The following is a 22,107-nucleotide window of genomic DNA, read 5'->3' as shown; positions in this document are numbered from 1 at the left end:
ACCCCAGTGCTGTAGTTTGATAACACGACGCGCTGGTAGAACGTAATAATCGAGAGTGCCGCTTGAGCTGCCAGCGCCTATACTATTCTCCGCAATGTTTAATTACGGCTGGCAGAAAAATATGACTAGAAATATTGTCTAATAGTTAAAGCGCCATCTTAAGTGGTGCGTGTACATGAAAAGCCTCTGTCTCGGTCTAGAATATACCATGAGAAGCCTTACTTTCAACGTCCGCGTGGAGGCTTTTGTTTTGTCGTTCTCAGTGTGCGCTCCATTCGAAACTTGCAGGGCTGAACGAAACTTTCACTCGTATTCGTGCAGTAAACTGTACTTCCACGCGAGAAATGCTTCATTCATTGTTACTCTTGTAATGATCAGCGGCAATCAAGCTCTTGAAGTATTCGTTCTATATATTTTTCTCTCTCGCTGTTTATGCGTAAGGAACCAGTGTGGAAGTAAAAGGTTTATTGGAAATTCACGGGGGCTCAAGCGCAATTTGTTCGCTGCACGCAGCCTGCGTACCAATCGCAAAGCATGCGCGAAAGGCGTGCGTTTGACAGGATTGTTCGCATAGAAATGCGCCGGTCATAAGCTCAGCCTTATGGCAGCGCGAACAGCCACAAGAAACTGAAAGGCTCCCCGCTCCGTCTTTCCGCCCAGCCGTTTCCTCGCTCTCATGATTCTAGCAATTTTTTTTTTCCTTCATGACCTTGCTTGCAGCTTAGCAACGATGCTGGGAATGACTGCGCAACGGTTCAAAATCGAAACGTTGAGAAATGTTTCGAAAATTGAGCTCCTTCTCGAACGCTCCTTCCTTCTGCACCGGCATTTGGCACTGGTTGGAAAGTTTTACATTAAAGTTCAGCCGGTGCTAAAGGGTCATAACTGAAAAATTCTGAATTTTATTACACAATCCATGAGCCCAAACGGCTAAGACTGTTGGAAGAAACAAGTCACCTTCAAATGAACACGTTGAGGAAAACAACTAGGAAATACCACGCAATGTGGCAATCTATTTAAATACCATTTTAAATGCGAAGCATTTCTTAGCGAACTTCTGCGACTTTGAGCGTATCTATCTATCTATCTATCTATCTATCTATCTATCTATCTATCTATCTATCTATCTATCTATCTATCTATCTATCTATCTATCTATCTATCTATCTATCTATCTATCTATCTATCTATCTATCTATCTATCTATCTATCTATCTATCTATCTATCTATCTATCTATCTATCTATCTATCTAGCCGCCTACGACTTTGTGCTCTCCTGGTCGCTTGGTTAATCGAATGTGCACCAAAATTGGTATGGCATAACATGACTGTATGACGAACATAAATGACAAGTCATAACATGAAAATCATGACACGCATGTCATGTACAGCATGACTTACGTGCCACGCTCATGGTGCGCTGGCGGCCGTTTCGCTAGCTTGATATACACCAAAATTGGTATCTTGCGACGTGACTGTGTGACGAACATAAATAACAGGAGTTCACATGAAAATCATGACACGCCTGTCATGTACAGCATGACTTACGTGCCACGCTCATGGGGCGCTGGCGGCCGTTTCGCTAGCTTGATATACACCAAAATTGGTATCTTGCGACGTGACCGTGTGACGAACACAAAAACACGAGTTAACATGAAAGTCATGACACGCATGTCATGTACAGCATGACTTACGTGCCACGCTCATGGTGCGCTGGCGGCCGTTTCGCTAGCCTGATCGAACCCGAAGTTGGTATTGCGCGACGTTACTATGTCACGAACATAAGTAATAGGAGTTAAGATGAAAACCATGACACGCATTTTCCTCAATGACATACAAGACGATGTATGCAGCTCTTTGCTGGCTGCTTCGCATTACATCGATTCCCACAATGCGTGGGATTTGCCGGCTTTTTTTTACCACGATCTTTCTACATGGGTCACAGTCTAGGAAGCCTTCATGTGCACACCTGCGAAATGGCGTAGGCGAGCGCTAAAAAGAAGGGAAGTGGAAAAATGAGAAAGGTTAACAAATAAAAACAAACAAAAGGAAATAACCAGGTTACGAAATAAAAAAATACACAAAGATAAACACTGTAGCCCGCTCTGGATCATAATAATTTAGTGACGTTAATGAGCAACAAATGTGCAACATTTCCTCATTTGTAATGAACTTAATGTGAGAAATGTAACATTCCCTTCATCCAATGTCAATTCAGTGATTTGTTTGTTTATTAATGTTTTCATATATGTTTATCTGGTGCAAATATCCATTGCACTGACACCACTCACGTGCGTGCGTTTGTGTGTTGTGCACGCGCATGTGCGTGTCTATGGGCGCGTACGTCACATTCCTTTATTTTGAGGTACGAAAAGAATAAAGCCTCAGCCCGCACCATAAGAATATAGCAGGCAATGCCAATTAGAAAAGAAAAATGAACAGGGCAGAGCCAAGTTAAATTTTGAAGGGGAAGGAGAACGGGACCTTCTACCAAGAACACTCAAAGAAATTTCCGTATTTAGGAACCAAGAAAGCGGATACATTATCCAGGAAAAAACAATGACTCCAATCCTTCGCAAATATGATGGACATAGCACACTTAAAACAATAATTTTTCGCTGAATTCTGCAAAACACAAGCGTCTCCTCCTTCACGACGAAAATCACGCAGCAAGTAGTGACTTACAATACGGAATGACTCCAATACTTCGCGAATATCATGGACACAGCACACGTAAAACAATATTTTTTCGCTGAATAGTGCAAAACACAAGCGTCTCCTCCTTCATGACAAAAATCGGCCGCAAGTATCTCTTGTAATACGGATGACTTCCAGGAATTCATACCAACATGGTCGTCGCATACCATCGCTGCGACTACGCGTTTTGCACCTCTGTTTATGCACGAAACTATTTGATCCCAAACGGCAGTTCAGGAGGCCATCGCGGAAAGAGAATCCATTCGACATATCAACCGAGGGGGCGCACATGGGCGCACTGCGATCGTCACTCGTTGACTCATTCGTCCACGGCCGCTACCCCCTTAACGGTTAACCCTAACGCCGTACGCACGAAGCGGGACGGCGGGACCATGCTGGAGCTGCTTTTTTCATACGCTCTACGTCTTCGAGGTGAGTGATTGACTTCCCATCTTTCGCCTTTGTGGTTGTAGATCGTGCCGCTAAAAATCGATCTGCTGTCATATGCTCACGCTCAGCAATATCTGAGACGAGGCCGCCTCGAGTAAAGGCGGGGAAATGTGCGGGTTACGCCAACGTTTTCGTTAAACTTTGATCCCCGCACTACGCAGATATAATTAGTATGATTCTTACCCTGCGGATTGTACCGTGCATGTTTTTTTGAGGCGGAGTTCAAAGTGAGCGCACAAACTGCAGCATTTACGGAAATCGCGGAATGATCGTGTAGGACAAGAATATGCGATTGCCAGCACTGTTCAGGCTTGTCAGTGCCGGAGCGCAGCCGCTCCATGTGTGTGTCTCTCCGCCGTTAGGTGAGCCTCTGTTTACACTGCCCATATGCCGCTGCTTCCGAAAGACGAGACGATCTACCGTGAAATCGTGGCGCGCTGCAGCCTTCACGCGTGTGATCACCGTCGGGCGAAAGTGCATCTCCTCCGCGGTGTCTGATAAAAGGCACGAGAAGCCCGAGAAGGGAACTGTAAACTCAAGGGAACTCAAGCAGCATGTAATTTTTTGCGGAAAGCTATTTAGAAACCACGGCTCGTGAAACGCGTTGTCAGAAAATCTGAGTTACCTTAATTAGGTTAGGACAAATTTCCCCTGTACAACGATGGTAGGATATTAACTTAAATTAAGTTTTACAAACTTTTACGCTTTAGTGGTTTTTTTATACTGCCTTTATATGGGCAATATGGTCTATATTGGTGATTTTTTAATACAAAGATAACATTCAGTGATATGTGATAGTTTTATTAACTCATTGTCAGGAAGTTTTACTGTAGGTAAAAAATAATTTGAGATGTATATAGTGTGAAATAATGCGTACAGCTGGCGACAAATTTGCAAAAAATGTTTGTTTTTGCACATGTTTGGTCGTGAATTTACCATTGAGGTCGCCCTAGTAAAAATATGGTAAATAACGCATTTACTAGTAAGCTTCATTGGCTACTGATTGAGAAAGTTTTATAAAATAATGTTGTGCTTTAAGCGAGAAAAATATTTTTGAACTTGTGTTCTGCCAGTCTGTGTACTTGCGCGTGTTGTACCTCGTAGCAATCCATCCTAGCGGGCGAGTACAAGCAGCACGGACATGTGGAAGATTTAGACACGATAAGCAGCTTTGTCCGTGCTTATTTCAGTGATCTACTAGTGCATCTTAGCCTGAGCCAACGAGAAAGTCAAACCATACTAGAGTGCATGTGGTCGCCACATGCAGCTCTCCGCTAACGGCCCCATTAGTGTGCTTTTACAGCACCGGGAAGTAATACCGATGTTTGGAACACCCCGTTACCTATGCGCTAAGATTTAGAAGTGGGAAGGGACACTACGATTAGGAAAAAGATCTTATAAAGATAAAAAACAGGATAAGATGCAGTCATGAACCAACACATTCATATTCAAGTGACCATGTTTTACCATTGACCATGTGTTGGTTCATAACTGCAACTTATTCACCATGCAACATATCCTTTTTTTTTATTTTGATAGATCCTTTTCTTAATCATAGTGTTCTTCCCGCTTCTCAATCCTAGCGTATAGGTAATGTGCTGCTGCGTAAGCACACTGTGCGAGCAGTCAGCGGACAGCTGCACGTGGTTAAACGCACTTTAAGTAGGGGCTGGATTTCTTGTTTACTCAGGCTAACACTCAATAGTAAACCATTTAAATAGGCACGTACAAAGCTGCTTATGTTGTCAAAATGTTCGTGTCCGCGCAGCTTGTACATGCCGCTGGGACGCATTGCTACGAGGTATAAACACGCGCAAGCACAGAAACTGGCTGAACACTTCAAAAATATTTTTATTGCTTAAAACAAAAAAATATTTATGAAGGTTACTAGTGATTGCGTTGTTTACCATATTTTTACTAGGACCACCTCAATGCTAAGTTTACGACTAAACATGTGCAGAACAAACGTTTTTGCAACTTTGTCGCCAGCTGTACACATCATTTCACACTATATACATCTCACATTACTTTTTACCTACAGTAAAACTTCCTGATAATGAGTTAATACAGACTCTCTGCTTCATATTTCTGCATCCACAAGTAAACTGAATATCAAGTTTTACGAAGTTTAGGTGCCTGTGTAAGCTTGACTTGTGATGTCACTGTATGTCATGTACTTGAGGAATGAACAAAAGAAGGGACTAAAGGGCTCGTTTTTCTTTGTTAGACAACCTTAATGACAACTAACAGGCAGTCAAGCCAAGAAAAGTATTGGGGACGTTATTTGTATGCCACCAGCAGGTACCAAATATGCAAGCTTCGAATAATGCATCCGATGTCCTACCGATTGAGCTACAGCAACGGTCTTCTCCTGCCATTTTATCGAGTGTATCTGTGTTTATCGGTCGATGCTGGCAGCACGTTGTCTTTTTGTCCACTTTAAATTTTTTGATTACTACAAATAACATCCCCTATAGCTTCCTTGGCTTGATTGTCTGTTGGTTCTCATTAATGTACTTGAGGAAGACTTTCGTTTCATGTAAAATCTGATGAGGCGCCCTCATTTCTACGATTACGTTGGTCACGTTCACTGAGGCTGAGGCCCTCATTGGAGCATCACCATGAAAAACAGATTTCACCCTAAACGAAAAGTCTCTCAGGTACAATCGACCACAAAATAATACGGGCCACACAAGTGTGTGATGAAATTGCCGTCTACACTGTCTAGGGGCGAGCCATCCGCTTTCGAGAGCATAGCTGTGGCCACGCATTCTCCAGAGCAGCACTCTTGACAGCAGATGGCTCACCACTAAACAGCGCAGATGGCAATTTTGGCACGTGCTCCCATGGGCCATATTATTTCGTGGCTGACTGTACGTGAATTATAGTGACATCACAAGTCAGACATCCACCTAAACTTAGTGCATATTCAGTTCATTTGTCAATGAATCACTCCCATTCCTTCGATGTATGAGTAACCGAAACAGGAGGCAAAAGTTCTCTGTCTACCACAAGCAAACACATTCACACCGCTACGTGCATTTCAGTTTGAGCCATCCGGTAAGTCAAAAGCATGAGTTGTCAATAGCTTATTCAGAATAAATGAAAAGCATTGTAAGTTAGAATCTGACAGAAGCAAATGAAGTGTGATTTTCACTGAACCCCCCCCAAAAAAAAGAAAAGAAACAGCCTGCCCACATCTCTTCCTTCATAAGACAACCTGGCAGAAAGAAAAGCATGTCCAAGAACAATGCTCAAAAACAAGTATCTTGTGTTAATTTATCTCTCCCCTATGAATAGGTACCAGTGCAGTCATCCGCCGAATTTTAAAGGGGTCATGAAGCACCCCTTGGGCTGATTGAAAAACACATCCTGCGGAAAGCTGACACGGCTATGAACTGCTCTGCCAAATATTACAGTCGTGCGCGCCGCGTAATGGCCACAAGCGGAGCGCGAAGTTGCCGTTTCCCCAGGCACCCTCTTTCAAACAGAGGCCGGTCTCACTCTCGTCGGTGGGCGGGGGCGTCTGTCCGCTGTACGTAGCAAGAGACATAGCATGCTTATTGGCCGATAGCCGACGTAAATCGAGAGCGGCGTTCGGATCAGATGCGCTTCTTGCCGCGGGGTGCCACCACTTGCCGGCGCCGCACTCCTCAGTACACGGTAGCCGCACTCGCGCAGCGAATCACAGCGGGAGAGCGATCGCGTTTCATGACGCGCGCTGGCGTAACTTCTTTCCCCCATGCCATCCCTCCCTGTCTAGCTTCCAGTGCGCTCGCCGGCACGAGAAAAGAGAGAAAGCGCTGGGAGCGTGCGCCAACCCCCGTAACTCCGCTGATTCTTGACGGATTCGAGAAATTTTTGCGGCAATCGATTCGGGAGGCAGTACACTCCGATACTGAGGCCATTAGATCATTACTTGGAAAAGTGGCTCATGACCCCTTTAAAGAAAGATATAAATATCATCCTTCTACTGACCCCCAAAATCCATGCTACAACATATACAGTAATACCTCGTTAACCCGAACTCGCATATCTCGAAAAATCGGCTAATCGAAATTTTCTCGCTACCGAACGATTTCCTATAGGTGCAATGTATTTATTGCCCTTCATCTCGAAGTATTTCTGTGCCCACTTTCGGTTATCTCAAAATCTCGACTGAGAATGGAACCAAAACTTCGCCGTCGAACCGTTTCACAAAATACTAGCGGCAAAATGTCATACGTTTCACAAGGTTCGCGCAAGGCTGTCGCGTTTACGACGAAGTGGACACTGTTCCCGAAAGTAAAGTCGAAACCTAGCGGCAATAACGACTTTGTCGAGCAACCCTGTGTCACGTCATGTGACGCTATAGACGTGCACATAAGCAGGCCCTGCAAAATAGCTCGGGTCGTACACGTTTTGTTTACCGTCAGTACAGTGGCTAGAATGTCAGAGATGCGATTTCAGCATTTCATTTACGCAAGGCACGTCGCGTGGATTTTTTCGTCGCTCGTGCGATGTGGTGAGGATAACGCCACCAAAAGCCAAGCAAGTCACTGATGCTGCAAAGAAAGGTAGCACTAATCAAAGAAGCGGATTCGAGGCTCGAAGTTCCGGACGTCAAAACGGCGCTGATTGTGTAGTTGCACCGTGCGAGAGGTGCCCCTTCGAGTCACAACATTGACAGAGAAGGCCGATTCTCTGGACTTAGTGGTGGGCTACACTAATCTCGCCTGCAACATCGACTGGTTTGACCATTTAAGTGAAACAACTTAACGTCACGCACGGTGATCGCGGCAGTGTCGACGCAGCTACTCCAGGGGTGACGACATCAGCTGAGACAAGAAATGTGTTTCGTATGATGCGAAAAGTGCAGCGGTGCGGATGATCGCCACATGCGGTGTGTTAAGCAACTCGAGAAAGCTTTGCTAGGTGCAAGTGTTACTGCGAGGCAGTGCCGAAAATACAAAGGCAGCGCCGAAAAACACAGCTGGTTGACAGCTCTGGTATGTCATTATTTCTCTTTAAGTTCTTTACAAAGAGTCAGTTAGGCCCTCCTGTTAAGAAACTGGTCGGTAGTGATAACGTTTTTAGATACGACTGGACTTCTCAATAGAATTTGCGCAACTTTGCTTATCTCAAAAATCTGCTTAACTCGAAGTTCACTAGGGTAGCTTGTTTGGGCTTGTTGGTTTGGCATGACACAGGTTGAAAGCGCAAAAGACGAAGACAGAGAAGAGGCTTGACACACACGAGCACGCAGCGCTCGTGTGTGTCAAGCCTCTTCTCTGTCTTCGTCTTTTGCGCTTTCAACCTGCTTAACTCGAAATTTGTTCTGGTTCTTACTACTTCGAGTTAACGAGGTATTACTGTAGAAGTAAAGGGGTTATCTACCAAACCAGTTGTTCAGACTGACAAGCAGCATACAGTGGGAAAAAAAAAACAAAAAAAAAACAGCAGGAGCATCATCACAACAATGATGTCAGAACCTACACTTGACAACGCGACGCCTTAGTCAAACATTGAGAGTAGGCAAGCCACAAAATTGGTTTCTGAGAAGTAGTTGCGTTCTTTCTCTTCAGTTCTATTTGAAGTTGAAAAGGCGCGACCTACCATCTTCGTTCTCACTCCCTCTTCGAAAGGATCACAGTTGATACCTAAAAATCCGGATTGAAATGAACCAACTTTTTTTTTTTTCAGTTAGAGACGTATCACTTTTAATCATTTCTGAGTGCACCATGCTTTGCAGTGGAAAACAACATCTGCATTAGGAATTGAGTTTGCTTGCAAAGGGTTCTGTTGCAGTTCAGTATCAGAATTGCTAAGCACTGTTCAAAGGCCGACACTGTTTTGGTCTTTAGAACTGTGGTGTATCTCTTTAGAGCTATTATTTACCTCTAAACTGATAAACCAACCAACCAAACTGCCTTTAGAAGCAGTTTGGTTGGTTTATGAGCGCAAAAATATTTTGGGTGCCGAATGGTAAAGTTGCTTTCATCATTGCAGAAACAGCAGTCCTGCCTCTCTTCAATATCTGAAGAGCACATTATGCTATCAAGAAAATGCTCACTGCTGAAACAGCACCACACGTTAACAGCAAGCGGAAGAGTAAGGTATCTGCAGTTCAAGCAGTGCAAAGGTAACAACTCGACGTGGGTAATCTATTGCTTGCCTGTATTTCCCAACCAAAACATTTGTATGCATTTTAGGGCTTTTACGTTGTTATGCAACATTGTTGCACGACTAGTGCAGCCGATAAGCAGCTAACAGCTGCGCCAAATTGTACTGAAAGTGGTCTTTCCTGCTTTTCCTCTACCAAACAGCATTTTAGACAAAAAATGCTCCAAGCTTACACCATAGAGGCACAAAAGCTAGCCAACTCGTAAAATTTAATTGAAGACCTAAAGCATGCCATCATTGTCTTGGTGATAAACTTGAGGGGTCATAGTCGCGAACATGGCCGGTGCAATCCATAGCACCTGCAGGTTTAATTATGTTGCGTTTCTCTCTGGCTGGAGTTTTAGTGTTCTGATGCTGCGCAGCTATTTTTCTCGTGCTACTGTGATGGCGAGCCTGATAAAGAGGCTTTTCAGGTGAAAAAGCAGCTTCAGTGAATGTTCGTTGCAAATTGTTTAGCATAGTAGATGACAGTGCAGCATCATTGTACCCAACCCCTGGCTTCAGAAAAAAAAGAAGGAAGCCTAACCACTGCTGCCTATGGTTGCAATTTAAGGAGCTTTCATACAACACAATGCATAGTTGTCAAGAATAAACTTTGCGCATTACAGGTGAAGAAACGTACTATATGCCCTCATTGTAACTATGGCTCAGTTGTGCACATACTGAGGCATGTTCTGTATTCATAGTTACTCTTAAATCTTTTTGTTTTTATGTTTGCTTGCTTGCTGCATGCCCGATGTGTAAGCATGCTGCAAGTACAAATTCTAAAAAATGGCTTTAGACCATGATATACCCATGGAGAAGAGCAAGCTATTAAAATTGAATGAAATTAGCCTGCTCATTTAATTTCGAAAGCAATGTTGATACAAATATAGCCTGACCTGCCACATATGGTATGTTGACTATTTTAATTCATGTTGAAACTGTATGGTAAGTCTGCATCTCACACTGCTTCTGAAGTGGTTTTTGTTGTGGCAGATCAGCTTTTTTAATACATCAGTATGTGTACTGAAAGGTGATGTGCCTGTTTCACCACTGCAACAGCTCTAAGATGATGATGTGTTTCAAAACGCCCCGGTATTCTGAAGTGAAACCACTTGAGAATATCTTGCCTTCCAACTTTCTTACACATAATTCCATCATCAAAGCACACTCCATGTGGTGCTTTGCTACCTTGAATAAGTGTGCATCTATTAGCTACAATTTACTTGTGTCTAACATGCATTTGTAGTTTTCCATATGTGTCTAGTTACCCTTTGTTCAACAAAAAGATAGAATAAAGCAGAAAAGTGGCAGGTTAACTAGCAGAACTAGTCATAGCACAAGTGTGGTTGGAAAGAGGATATGGTAACCATAACAGGGGAAGCCTGTGTGGATATGTGGTTACATATAGCAATACAAAATGTATTCTGTTCTACTTGAAAAGGAAAAAGTTAATATTGTTGCTTTAAAATGTAAAACAATAAAAGAAAATCACATGGCTATAGTTGCTTCTTCGTGCATTCAAGTGTGAGGATGACATGCTTTTCATAGCAGAGGCAGCTCTGCTCCCACTTTTGAAGGAAAGTGGGTACCTTTGATCATTTAATGAGTACTACCACACAGGCTGCTGTACCACAGGGCTCCGGCAGCAGTTATCCGTAGTGTGATGTCTGAAAGTGTGCACCAACTTCGAGTTTCCACTAACTCTCCCAAGTAACTTATTTTGTTACAGTGGCAAGATGAAACGTTTGTTTGATTAACACCATTTCTACACAAAGGAAATCAAGTTTTGTAGCCATTGTTTGAGCTTATGGTGCTGTTGTTTTGCGACAGGTGTTCCTTCTAGATCGGATGGAGCTTGGAAGTATTTCAAGACGTTGCAGCTCAGGTGCCCATGGGCCAAAGGGCCTTCATTGTTGCAAAAGATGTGTCGCCGGCAGACGCTGCTGTGCAAGGTATGCCAAAATTGCTTTTAACATGCAGTTCTTGACATAAAAAAGGTACATTGCAAAAAAAGCAGGAAGGAAATGCATATGCCCACACAAGAGCTGTGTGGGCTCTGTATTTTGTGGTCACGCGTCTTTTTTTTTTTTTGTTACCTCACCAAGCAAAGAAGGCAGTCATTATTGCAGTGCTCTTTTTATGGCATCGGGCTAATTGTGGGCTATGAGTACTTCCATATTACGGTTCGGGATCTCATGCGACAATTTTTTACCAGAGTTGGTTATGCGTAATAATGGACCTTCTCCATCTTGCTTATGTGGCCATACTACAGTTCAGTAACACATGCAGAGTGCATGGCAGGCTTTATCATTAAAGTGTTGTGTATTCACTGAACTGCATGCAGCTTAACAGCTGAAGAAATTTAGTTGTAGTCTGGAAATCATACCCCTCACCACCAGCCGGCTCAGTGGCCTATTGGTTTTGTCGCTTGTCTGCTGACCTGAAAGACGTGGGTTCTATTCCGCTGTGATGGTCGCAATTTGACAAAGGTTAAATGCTAGAGGTTCATGTTACTGTGTGATGTCAGTTGCACATTAAAGGACCCCAGCTGGTCGAAATGATCTGAACCCTTCCACTACTGCGTCTCTCATAGCTTCAGTCGCTTTGATACATTAAACCCTACAAACCATACCCATCCTCACTGCATTTGTGGATGAACTGGTTCTACCATCTGAGCTGTCGTGCTATCTAGGCAGCAGCTGTGTGAAGATACGTTGACGGATGATTTTAAACAATGTCAGTGATTTTGGACAAGTGATCGGCTCCAACTAATAAGCTAGTGCACACCTTTGCTCCTAATATAAATCTAATATAAATTAATCAAACTAATAATCTAGGGCAGACACTGTTTGTTGAGGCAGTAAATGAGGCCAGCATGGTAGAGAGGGGCAGCATCAATTGTTCAGGTTCGTGAACTTCAAATTTATTTAAAAAAAACATTCTTTTCTCCTGTAGTAGTCACGCATTCCATTGGTGACCATTGATTGGGCCTTTATCTTCAGGTTGTCTAAGATAGACAAGAGTTATGAAGCATTGAGTCAGTTAAATTAACATAGATTAGTATTAAGTATGGATTGTGGGTCACTTGGGTAGTGACAAATAGTGACTGAAGGATAGTTCTTAGGCGATAATCTTAGTTATTATACATAGAATGCCTGTTTGTGTCATGTTTATTAAGTATATATATTTAATAGGTTGCTATACCTGTGCACTGACCTTTGCTATTGTGCTCTGTCAAAAAGCCTGTCTTTGGCGTGGTCTCAATATCCTAATGTGACATAATGCCTACTATTACAAAAAGCTGTTGAGAGCTCGCAAGCAGCCACCTTGTCTTGTAGGGGTGTCCGAATATTCAAAAATTTCGAATAACAAATCGAATAATCTTCATGCGAATCGAATAGTGTGTATTGAAAATACCAAATATTTTTCGAATAGTTTTCAAATAATCAGCATGGGCGGGAAAACCCCGCAGTAACTATGCATTGCAACTGCCAGGGGTCATTTTTACTTATTTTTACAATTGAATTACCAAGGTACATGCAGCTTCAGCTTTTAACGGTCTATCGACACTGTATTGATCGTCGGATAAAGGCGCGTTGCTAAAAACTGCAGTGTCACAGAAGTTAATGTGTCGCCAACCCACTATCATCACCATGAGATCGGTGATGAGACTGTGGGGATGACGGCTGCATTCGGATTCAGAAGTGCAATTTTTGTACGTGTTTACATGACTGACAACAGACACAATGTTATGTTGATGTAAACTGCTCTTGCAGATGCAGTATTCAACCATGATATTTAGCTGCCTTTGGTGCCAAGGCCCATGAAGTGAATACCAGTTTGTGTGTTTCACTAAATGGTTAGCTGCATGGGTGATGTTCAGTTCATTATTGCTTAATTCTTATGCCACACTTCAGTTTTAATAAAAGGCTGATGACAAAGTGGCACCTTGAATAATGTAGTGACTGCTGTATTTCATTGTATAGTTACAAAATCTCCTGAATGCTCTAGTTGCTGATGCATACGCGCTTACCTCAGTTTACATAATTGTAGTAGTTTTCGTCGGTTAAAAGTAATTGAATATTTCTTGAAAATAAAATGTTACGAAATTTCAGAGCTGTTTTGAAAATGGTTGCTTTACTATTCGAATAGTACTCGATTCGGTTCTAAAATTGACTATTCGCACATTCCTGTTGTCTTGGTACTGCAAATTTGGCAAATTTTATACATGACAGTTTATTTCAGCAGAGCTTTTGCTTTCACACAACAGCTGCTTTTCTTGCACACTTCAAGCCGACATCCAATTGTCATAAATAATTCCTAAATGTAATTGTGTTTACATGATGGGTTGCAATAGCGATCACATTTCGTGACAAAATTGGAAAGCCCTTATCTCTTCAGGGAGAACTCGTTATGAATCTGACATGGGCGAGTGATCTGCTCACGTTGGCTAGTGAAGTATTTCTAAAGCCCAGATGACCTTGCTTTCATTATTCTGTTGCATACTTTTAACTTAAGACACTTGTTCTAAACATACTGGATTTTTAAAAGTACTTCTGGTGTTTTCATGGGATATACTATTATTCACATTGCAGTAGAAGGCACGAAAATAATGTTGAAAAGTGGTGCTCTTTACACATTCGCATGGATTAAATCAAAACACAGTACAGCGAATTTCCATGCTCTGTGGGAATAGATTTTATGCGAAGCAGTCAGTGAGAAGCTGCCCATGCTGCATTTTTTTACTCTTTGAGCCAAGCATTACTAGGCTGATTGACGTCTTTGTGTAAACTGAGTAGCTGTAGGCATATCGAGGGCTTACCAGGCATGTTGAGTGCACTGATGTCTAAGGAGTAGCTTATGTTATGATGCAATGTCGGCACTCACGTTAAAGCACAGTCATCAGGTTGCACGCCACCAGGGTTCAAATCCATCCCAAACTGATATTATCGTTTCCTTTCATTGGGATTTTTTTTTCTCTCTGAGAAGCCGTTGACACCAGCAACATATTTTCTCTGCCGCGGTCTCCTTAGTGCTATCACGTTAAGATTGCCAAAGTGCATTCTTTCCTTTCCTAGGTTAACGAACCGTGAATCATGTGGGGCACATACCCACATTCCACAGGCCGTGGTGTGCAAGTATGGCCACACATGACTAAGGGAAAGGGTTTCATGACGTATTGGACAGGCATGTCACATTATTCATGTGAATGGGCCACGACACTGAAGTTGCGATGTCGCACTCACCATTGATGTTCTTTCAGGTGCTGCTTCTATTGTTCTTGCGCCAGCTGTCACCCATCACGCCGGCACCACTATGACTGGTTTTGCCACAAGCGTCTTGGTGTCCTGATGTCGCAGAGAATCGTTGTGTGACCACATCGTCAGCAAAGTATGAAGCATCATCATTTCCACCGCATCCCGCCTCGCAATTCTGGATGGTACAGCGTTCTCCATTCAGCAAGATGGAACAGTCAGGTGACCAAGCAGCTCATAAGCACACCTATTTCTTCAATGCATGGGGCCTTGGCACTGCAGTTACGATGCCATGCTTATTGTTGACGTTCTTCCAGGTTAGTCAGTACCATAGGTCGGCAAACTCACTCATGTGTCGACTCACTCAGACTCGTATCGAGACGTGAGTCTGAGTGAGTCTGTATGAGTAAAGTTTTGCAAGTCTGAGTCCGAATGAGTTCGGTTGAGAAAAATTATAGTGAGTCTGAGCGCGAGTGAGTCCGGTTGAGGAAAATTTTGGTGAGTTTGAGTCTGAGTGAGCCCTAAGGGCAAAATATATTGTATGAGTGAGTCTGAGTGAGCTTCACATTTTTTGCCGACCTATGGTCAGTAGGAAACACACCGGTACCATGAAGACGATGTTTCCCTTGTTGTGGTGTTGTCGCTATTGAATTGTTTGAAATGGGCTCGTGCTGCCTTTTTTTTTTCGAATCAAACATTTATTTTGCATAGTATGGTTACAATGTGAAGGATATACAGAAGAGGCTCCCAAGGTCAGGAGAAAGTGCTAGTACTCTCTGTACATGATTACTAGATACAAATTACCAAATACCTTGATGTACCTTTGACTTCTACTTCTTGGTAGCGACGTTGAATCAAACCCTAAGCCTAGGACTAAGGCATAGACGGACGAATTAACAATTTGACTTTTTCTGTCCCACATTTGTAAACTAGCTGCAATACAGTCCTGGAATCATTGAATAGTTCCTTAACATTCGTATTACCCTGGGAAAATGACTTGGACACAACATGTGCTGAATTAGAATCGAAAATCGCAGCGGTGCCATCTGCACAGCCATTATTAACGCCTAATTTAGAAACATCTAATGTGTAAGAAGACATCTGGTGTTATTTTTTATGGTGTTCCAGATAGAGGCAATGAAATTTGCACGTCTTTAGAGCAACTCATGAGCGATTTTTGTAGCAATAGGCTTAGTGTCGTACAGTAGCCAACCATTCATTCAGACTCGTTGGGAATCATTGAAAAGTCAGACAATCGAAAGTCCGAAAAAAGAAGGATTTGCTAGAAAAAAAAAACACCCTTATTAGCCCAGTGGCTGGAAAAACTTGTCAATGTACGTCTGTACACACATTTACACACACACACTCGCAAACAATTCAGCTTGTATTTCAGCCAGTATTTGGCCATCGCTGTAGGCTGTCATTAGCGCTGCGTTTAAATTCGCATTTCATTGCTATGGTGAGGGCGACGCGTCATCAGCGGAGTCACTGTCCACCTGCGCTGGTTCGAGAACCCGACGCGTCATCTCAACATTGTCCAGCTCGGTGAAAACTTCCGAGCAACATCGGAGTGACGTTGGCCACCTTCCACCTGACGAATAATCGCTGCTTTTTTGCACCATCGGCAGTGGTCTTACAGTTGCCACGTTTATTCATTAGTCCTGACCACGCAGATGAACGGGGTGGCGTCAGAGCCATCCCAGCAGATCAGGCCTCACACGCCAAGCAACAAATGAGAGAGTGAGATGCAGATGAGGCCTAGCCGCAGAAACAACAGAAAACACAAACCCTCAAATGCCAAAAGGAAACGATGTTGGGCTACCGCATTTATTCGAAATCTAAGCCGATGTTTTTTTCGAAAAAACAATGTGCGAAAGTGGGGGTTCGATTTAGATTCGAGTATAGATTCGAGTACAATGATTAAGGTTTTTTTTTTTTCTGGCCTTGCGAAATTCGGGGGTCGGCTTAGAATCGGGGCCGGCCTAGATTCCGAGTGAATACGGTAGGTGGTGTTGCAGTGCTCGTGCTGTCATTCTCTCTTCGTCCGTCTTGTGAGTGCTGTCATTCGCTTCAGACATCAAATTGATCAAACCATGAAACGGCACACCACAGCTGTGGCCACACACACCGATCAGTGCCAACCAGCTGACTCCGAGCGTGGCTTGGCGTGCGGTTTGGCCATTGTAGCCATTCAATCAATACTTGACTGGCTAAAACCCAAAGGCAACCATTACACATAGCCAATAAACATAGCCTTCGACCCGGCAAATGCAATTTCTGCATGGATTTTGACGCTGGCACGACCTCCAGCCATAGCCAATGCAAACTTCGAGTGCTGGCAGCATAGTAAAAGTACTGTAACATCGCTGACATCTTGTCATTGCGTTTGATGGCGTACCCAAACAGCCAGTAGGAGTCCGAAAAATCAAACAGCACACAGTGGAGCATCCAAATTTTCCATTGAGAGTGTGCATTACTCCTTGTGGGACGAGTTGCGGTGCCGCAAAGGTGTTCGACTAAACAGCGACTATACTTTCGATTCTGATAGCTTCAAGCTCAAGAACACAAGCTTCGGCGCCTCTCATGATTATTCCGAGGCCGTCCAGACTAATACTTGTGCACACAGGCACTTTTGAACGGCCTTCATTCGAAGGCCATCAAAACACCACAACTCTATTGACTCGATGGAGTTGTCACGCTTCTACAATGCAGTTTTGAAGGGCTGTTTCTCTCAAAGATTGCATGGTGCTGTGGATATTTATTTTCGTATTCTTGTCTTCGAAGTTAAATAATAGAAATCTGCTTAAAAGCATGGATATGTCTGTTGTTTTTGTTTAAACATTTTAATAAATTGTTATTCGTAGTTATGAATACATATTTAATTTTTTAAGTTGTTGAGCACCGAAACTGTGGTGAACGATACACGGCAAGACGACATGATGAAGACAAGCACATTGCTGTTGAAAATATGTGCAGTTCGCACATTTAAAGTGGCGAATATACTTGATTAAGTAACGCTCACATGTACTGCTTTTAAAGCATACTGGTTAGATTTGTTGTTTCTAATCGGGAGTACGAGCACACTGTGAACGAGAGGGCACGTTGCCGCTATTTCCGCTTGCGCTGCTGAATGCTTATCGACATTTCAATAGAGTTGTGGTGTGCTTCGTTGGCTTGATAGACTATTGACTCGACGGCCTTTGAAGCGTCCTGTGTAGCAGCTCAAGCTTGACCACTGAGTCAATAGACTACCGGTTGGAAGCTCTTTCAAATGCCCGTGTGACACGGGTATAAACTCTATCACTTAAGGCACTACACAAAATCAGTAAGGAAAGACGGTGGCTGCATTTGCCTTACCTTTAATAAGCATTACAATAACAATGTGTGGGACAATGAGGCTGGTCGCATTGCTTGTCTCTCTCAACACTTCATGAAAGATAGACATTCTTCTATTCTGATCTCAGGTCAGACCCCAGTTTCACATCACTCAAAATGCTCAATCACTAAAACCGATAAATCCCTTTTTTCTTGTACACTAACATCAGACGTGCCATGTCAAAGAGTACCGAATATTTTTGCTAATCGACTCATGTTGCACATCACTAATAGCATGGCTCACTGATGTTGTTCTGAAGAACTTGGTGTTTGTCAGCGAAACACATTACAATATATTTCGATGGGATAGATCAAATTGCAGAGGAGGTGGCATAATCTTGGTGATAAATGATGACTTGTTGTAGATGCCATTAATTATTAGTTCAATTTGTTAATGTGTGTGTTTCTTTAAAATTCTGTTCAATTGATGCAATTATTGGTGGTATCTACTGTCACCTAATATGAATGATTTTTTTTAGAATTTCATCGCTTCTGTGTGAAATATGTACACATTTCCCTAACCTACTGTGTTCATATTCTGTCATATTCAGATTTTACTTTCCCTAATATATACTGGTTCACGCAATCCTTCACAGCAAGTGAGAGCGAAGCTCATATGTTTTTTAGTCGTGTGTTTGATTTTTTACTATTGCAACCTATTACTAATCCCACATGTCGCACATCAAGCACCGCCAACAATTATTGACCTTGTAGTAACAATAATCCCTGATGTTTGTTCAAACATAATTAATTTAGAAGGGCATTTGGATCATGACGTAATAACAGGATGCAGTATATTTCAGTTAATAAAAAAGAAACTGCTGCTAAACAAAATCAGGTGCTGCAGCAGAGCCGACTAATTAACTGAATTGGATAGTTTCTCTGCTAAATTCATTATACGTTAACCCGAGATATTATTATTATGAAGTTCATTATTCCTTGCACACTGTCAAGCAGAATTGGAATTTGTTTAAAATAATCTCTCTAAACTTAGCCAGAATTCATGCCTCTCATATCCATAGATGTAGCAGCAGCACAGCACACCATAGGTTTAATCAGAGGTTGCGGCGGATGAATACCTAGAAAAAAAGTGATATTACCAGCAGACAGTAAAAAGAAGCAGTCTTTTAAACGAGTGGGAAAAGTATAAATGTGGGCAAGAGTCTCTCCTAAAGTACACTCAGGCATCACTTTTTCAGTTGTGACATGTCATCTCTGTCAACCAACAACCCTCGTAAATCTGGCCATTATAAACCTTAGCTTTCATCTTGACATCTTGCTTAGAGATATTAGCAGTGTCATCACTGATGTATGTGATTGTGCTCAGATTTAATGACTCATTCTAATTAGTTTTTACCATAAAGATATAAGCTTATTTCTTGAATTAAATACATTTCACGACATTTGCACCCCTGAAATAGTTCCTGATGAAGCGTATTTCAGCTTTGCTAAACACCTTTAAAATTACTAGTAGTTTGTGTCACCTCGGCTTTAAAAATAATTTGCTTAAAAGTACATCACAAAGCATTTGTTCTGTCTTGTCCTGTGTTTTCGCAATCATTGTCAAATGGGCTAATTCCTTATGACTGGCATTTAGTCAGGGTAATGTCTATATTCAAGTCAGGTGAACATTCCTCCCCACTTAACTATCGAGCCAGTTCACTAACAAGCACCTTTTGCAAACTTCTCAAGAATGTCGGTCACAGCCAGTAACTACGTCGAAGATCATAACATTATTTCAAGTATCAGCAGAGCTTTTGTAAGGGTTTTTTATGTGGCACTCAACCTCAACCTGCTGGCCTTTTTAACCACTTACATTTGTTGCTTGAGGTGGGCTCCCAGGCTGACGCAGTATTTCCAGATTTTTCTAAAGCTCTTGATCGGGTTCCTCACCATCGACTTTACTAACACAGCTTATCATTCATCCTAATGTGCTCACCTAGATTAAAGACTTTCTCTCTTCCGGAACTTTGTTCACCTCTGTTATAATTCTAACTCTCATTCTGCTTATATGACATGTGGTGTATCCCAAGGAAGTGTGCTCAGTCCTCTGCTTTTTCTAATCTACATTAATGATGTGCCTGCCTGTGTAAAATGTAATGTTCGACACCTTCGCTGCTGACTGTATGATTTACTGTACATTACCAATCACACTGGCCTGCAATCCCTACAAACTGACCTTAAACAGTTCTGATTGGAAACAAACATGTCTTTCACCTCGTCATGCAGCTCGCATTCCAACCACTTACATCCTCAATAGCAATACTGCAAAACTAACAACATGCACTAGGCTCTCGATAATTCAAACTCGTGGGGACCCCCCAATGTTGTTTGAATTACCAGAAGTTCAAAAAGCACGTGTTTACAGCTTGAGAACAGTCAGTCGACAGGCATTTGTGAACAAGTAAATACAAGTGCGCCAAGCGTTTGGGGGAGGGGGGGGAGCCACTTGAGTGAGAGTTCATTGCATCACTACAAAGTGGTGTTGAGATGCAAAAAAGAGAGCATGTTGGATTGCCACTGTGGTGCGTCCATGGAATTGTCATTCAGACATAACGGGGGAAAAAACGGTGCAAAATTATGACAGGACACAAGACGAAGAAGGGACGACAACAATGCTGGCTTACAACTGATCCTATTTTTCGACATGTGGGCACATATATACCATGACAGTCAAAAAATAGAAAATTTTAAAATAAAAGTAACAAGGTTGGTGCCCCTATCTCTCATCAACATGCATCACCGCTGAGCACCACAAGCACGTGCTGTACATATCACCGACGGTTTAAAAAAATCTTATATTTTTTTGGTGAAAGGGTCACAGATGGCATGCTGACACAGTTAGTTTCTATACATTCTGTTCTGCAGCTTCAGTTATTTCTCTGGTTGTATGATCTTTGTTTTTTGCTATAACGTTGTTTCTGAAAAGATTGGTTTGCAGCCACCATTCCTGCAGTGGAGGCCTAGATGGCCACTAATCGCACTGTTTACGTTGTAGTTATGCTCTCTTAATCATTCAGTAAGGCATCTTCCTGTTTGCCCTATATATTTTCCTAACAGGACAGTGGGATTGAATAGACGACAAAACCAAACCAAAGTGAATAGACATTACAAAGTAAACGAAACAGGAAGGCAGCAGCCTCAGTTGTGTTCCATAAAGCACGTAGACCTATATGTAAACTGTATTGAAGGCTTCATCTATTCAATCCCACTGTTGTGTGGAGGAAAATATATAGGGCAGAGAGGAAGATGCCTTAACGAGCGACTAAAAAAGTGACATAAGTGACAAGGGCGTAAGATGCAATCATAACATGTATGCCATGTACGGTTTGATTCACATGCCACAGTCTTGGGACGCTTGCAGTCGTTTCGTTAAATGGATATGTACCAAAATATTATGGGGTGGAATGACTCTATGACGAACAATAATTACGGGGGAAACGTGAATGCCTTCATTTGCCTCGAAACAAAGAATGCGGTCTATGCAGCTCCTTGTTGACTGCTTTGCATTACATTGGTTCCCAAAATGTGTGGAATCTGCCAAATTTTTGTGTGAAGTTCTACACTTTAGCCGCAGATTGAGGTTCCATGTATTATCTGTATCTGCATGTATTAGCGTAATGTACTCATAGAACTGCTAAATGAGCTCGCGCTATTTTGCTGTTGTACTTGCCTGGTGTGATTGCACTAACACGATATCTTTTCTCTTTTCTTTTTCAGTGAACAAATCTGCGCAATACTGTTGCATTGTGGAAATCATACAGGTACCATGGGTGTTAAGAAGTTTTGATATTCCTTCTATGTAATATAAATTCGAGATTAAAGATAATTAAATGAAATAAAGCTTCTCTGACAATTTTATTTACACAATATGTTGAATGCCTTTGATGTATTTTGTTTTATAATTCTAGGACAATAAAGTTTGATTTCAGTGAAGATAAAACTTGACCTTGTCTGTTTTTAAGCATGCGAATTCACTTCATATATTCTTCGCGTTTGTTTTTTACATATACAGGGCTGGTCAAAAGTTCCCAGGCCATGCTGCCATAGGATTACGTGGGATAGCGACCTGCGAAATTTTGACTACCCCCGTATCTGCTGAAGATACATCTGATTTTTACGTATGCCTAATGTTGAACTTACAGAAACACATTAGCTTTTTACGTCCATTTAGTATCGGCA

The 22,107-nt window shown here is 42.3% G+C and overlaps 1 protein-coding gene across 2 annotated transcripts; it reads left to right on the top strand.

The window, feature by feature from the left end:
- Positions 1-3,031: 3,031 nt before the first annotated feature.
- Positions 3,032-21,740, top strand: LOC119393675 (uncharacterized). Of its 2 annotated transcripts, none has more exons than XR_007416355.1 (5): positions 3,032-3,130; positions 9,137-9,269; positions 11,126-11,247; positions 14,559-14,772; positions 21,646-21,740. XR_007416355.1 is itself a non-coding variant. In XM_037660793.2 (5 exons), exons 1-4 carry the CDS (start codon positions 8,026-8,028, stop codon positions 14,613-14,615), a joined length of 423 nt encoding a protein of 140 aa, XP_037516721.1. In that variant the 5' UTR covers positions 7,565-8,025; the 3' UTR covers positions 14,616-14,772; positions 21,646-21,740. The 2 variants fall into 2 exon arrangements, 1 of the variants encoding a protein (XP_037516721.1); XM_037660793.2 differs by lacking the exon at positions 3,032-3,130 and adding an exon at positions 7,565-8,136.
- Positions 21,741-22,107: the final 367 nt, after the last annotated feature.

This window comes from Rhipicephalus sanguineus, chromosome 5 (assembly GCF_013339695.2).
Source record: "Rhipicephalus sanguineus isolate Rsan-2018 chromosome 5, BIME_Rsan_1.4, whole genome shotgun sequence".
Taxonomy (NCBI): domain Eukaryota; kingdom Metazoa; phylum Arthropoda; class Arachnida; order Ixodida; family Ixodidae; genus Rhipicephalus; species Rhipicephalus sanguineus.
Note: the sequence above shows the minus strand (reverse complement) of the source record. Positions and strands in the feature narration are given on the sequence as shown.

Coding starts and splice junctions, on each gene's coding strand:
- LOC119393675 (XM_037660793.2), top strand. CDS start 8,026: ATGCGGTGTGTTAAGCAACTCGAGAAAGCTTTGCTAGGTGCAAGTGTT. Junction 9,270..11,125: donor GCAGTTCAAGCAGTGCAAAG/GTAACAACTCGA, acceptor GTTTTGCGACAG/GTGTTCCTTCTAGATCGGAT. Junction 11,248..14,558: donor GGCAGACGCTGCTGTGCAAG/GTATGCCAAAAT, acceptor ATGTTCTTTCAG/GTGCTGCTTCTATTGTTCTT.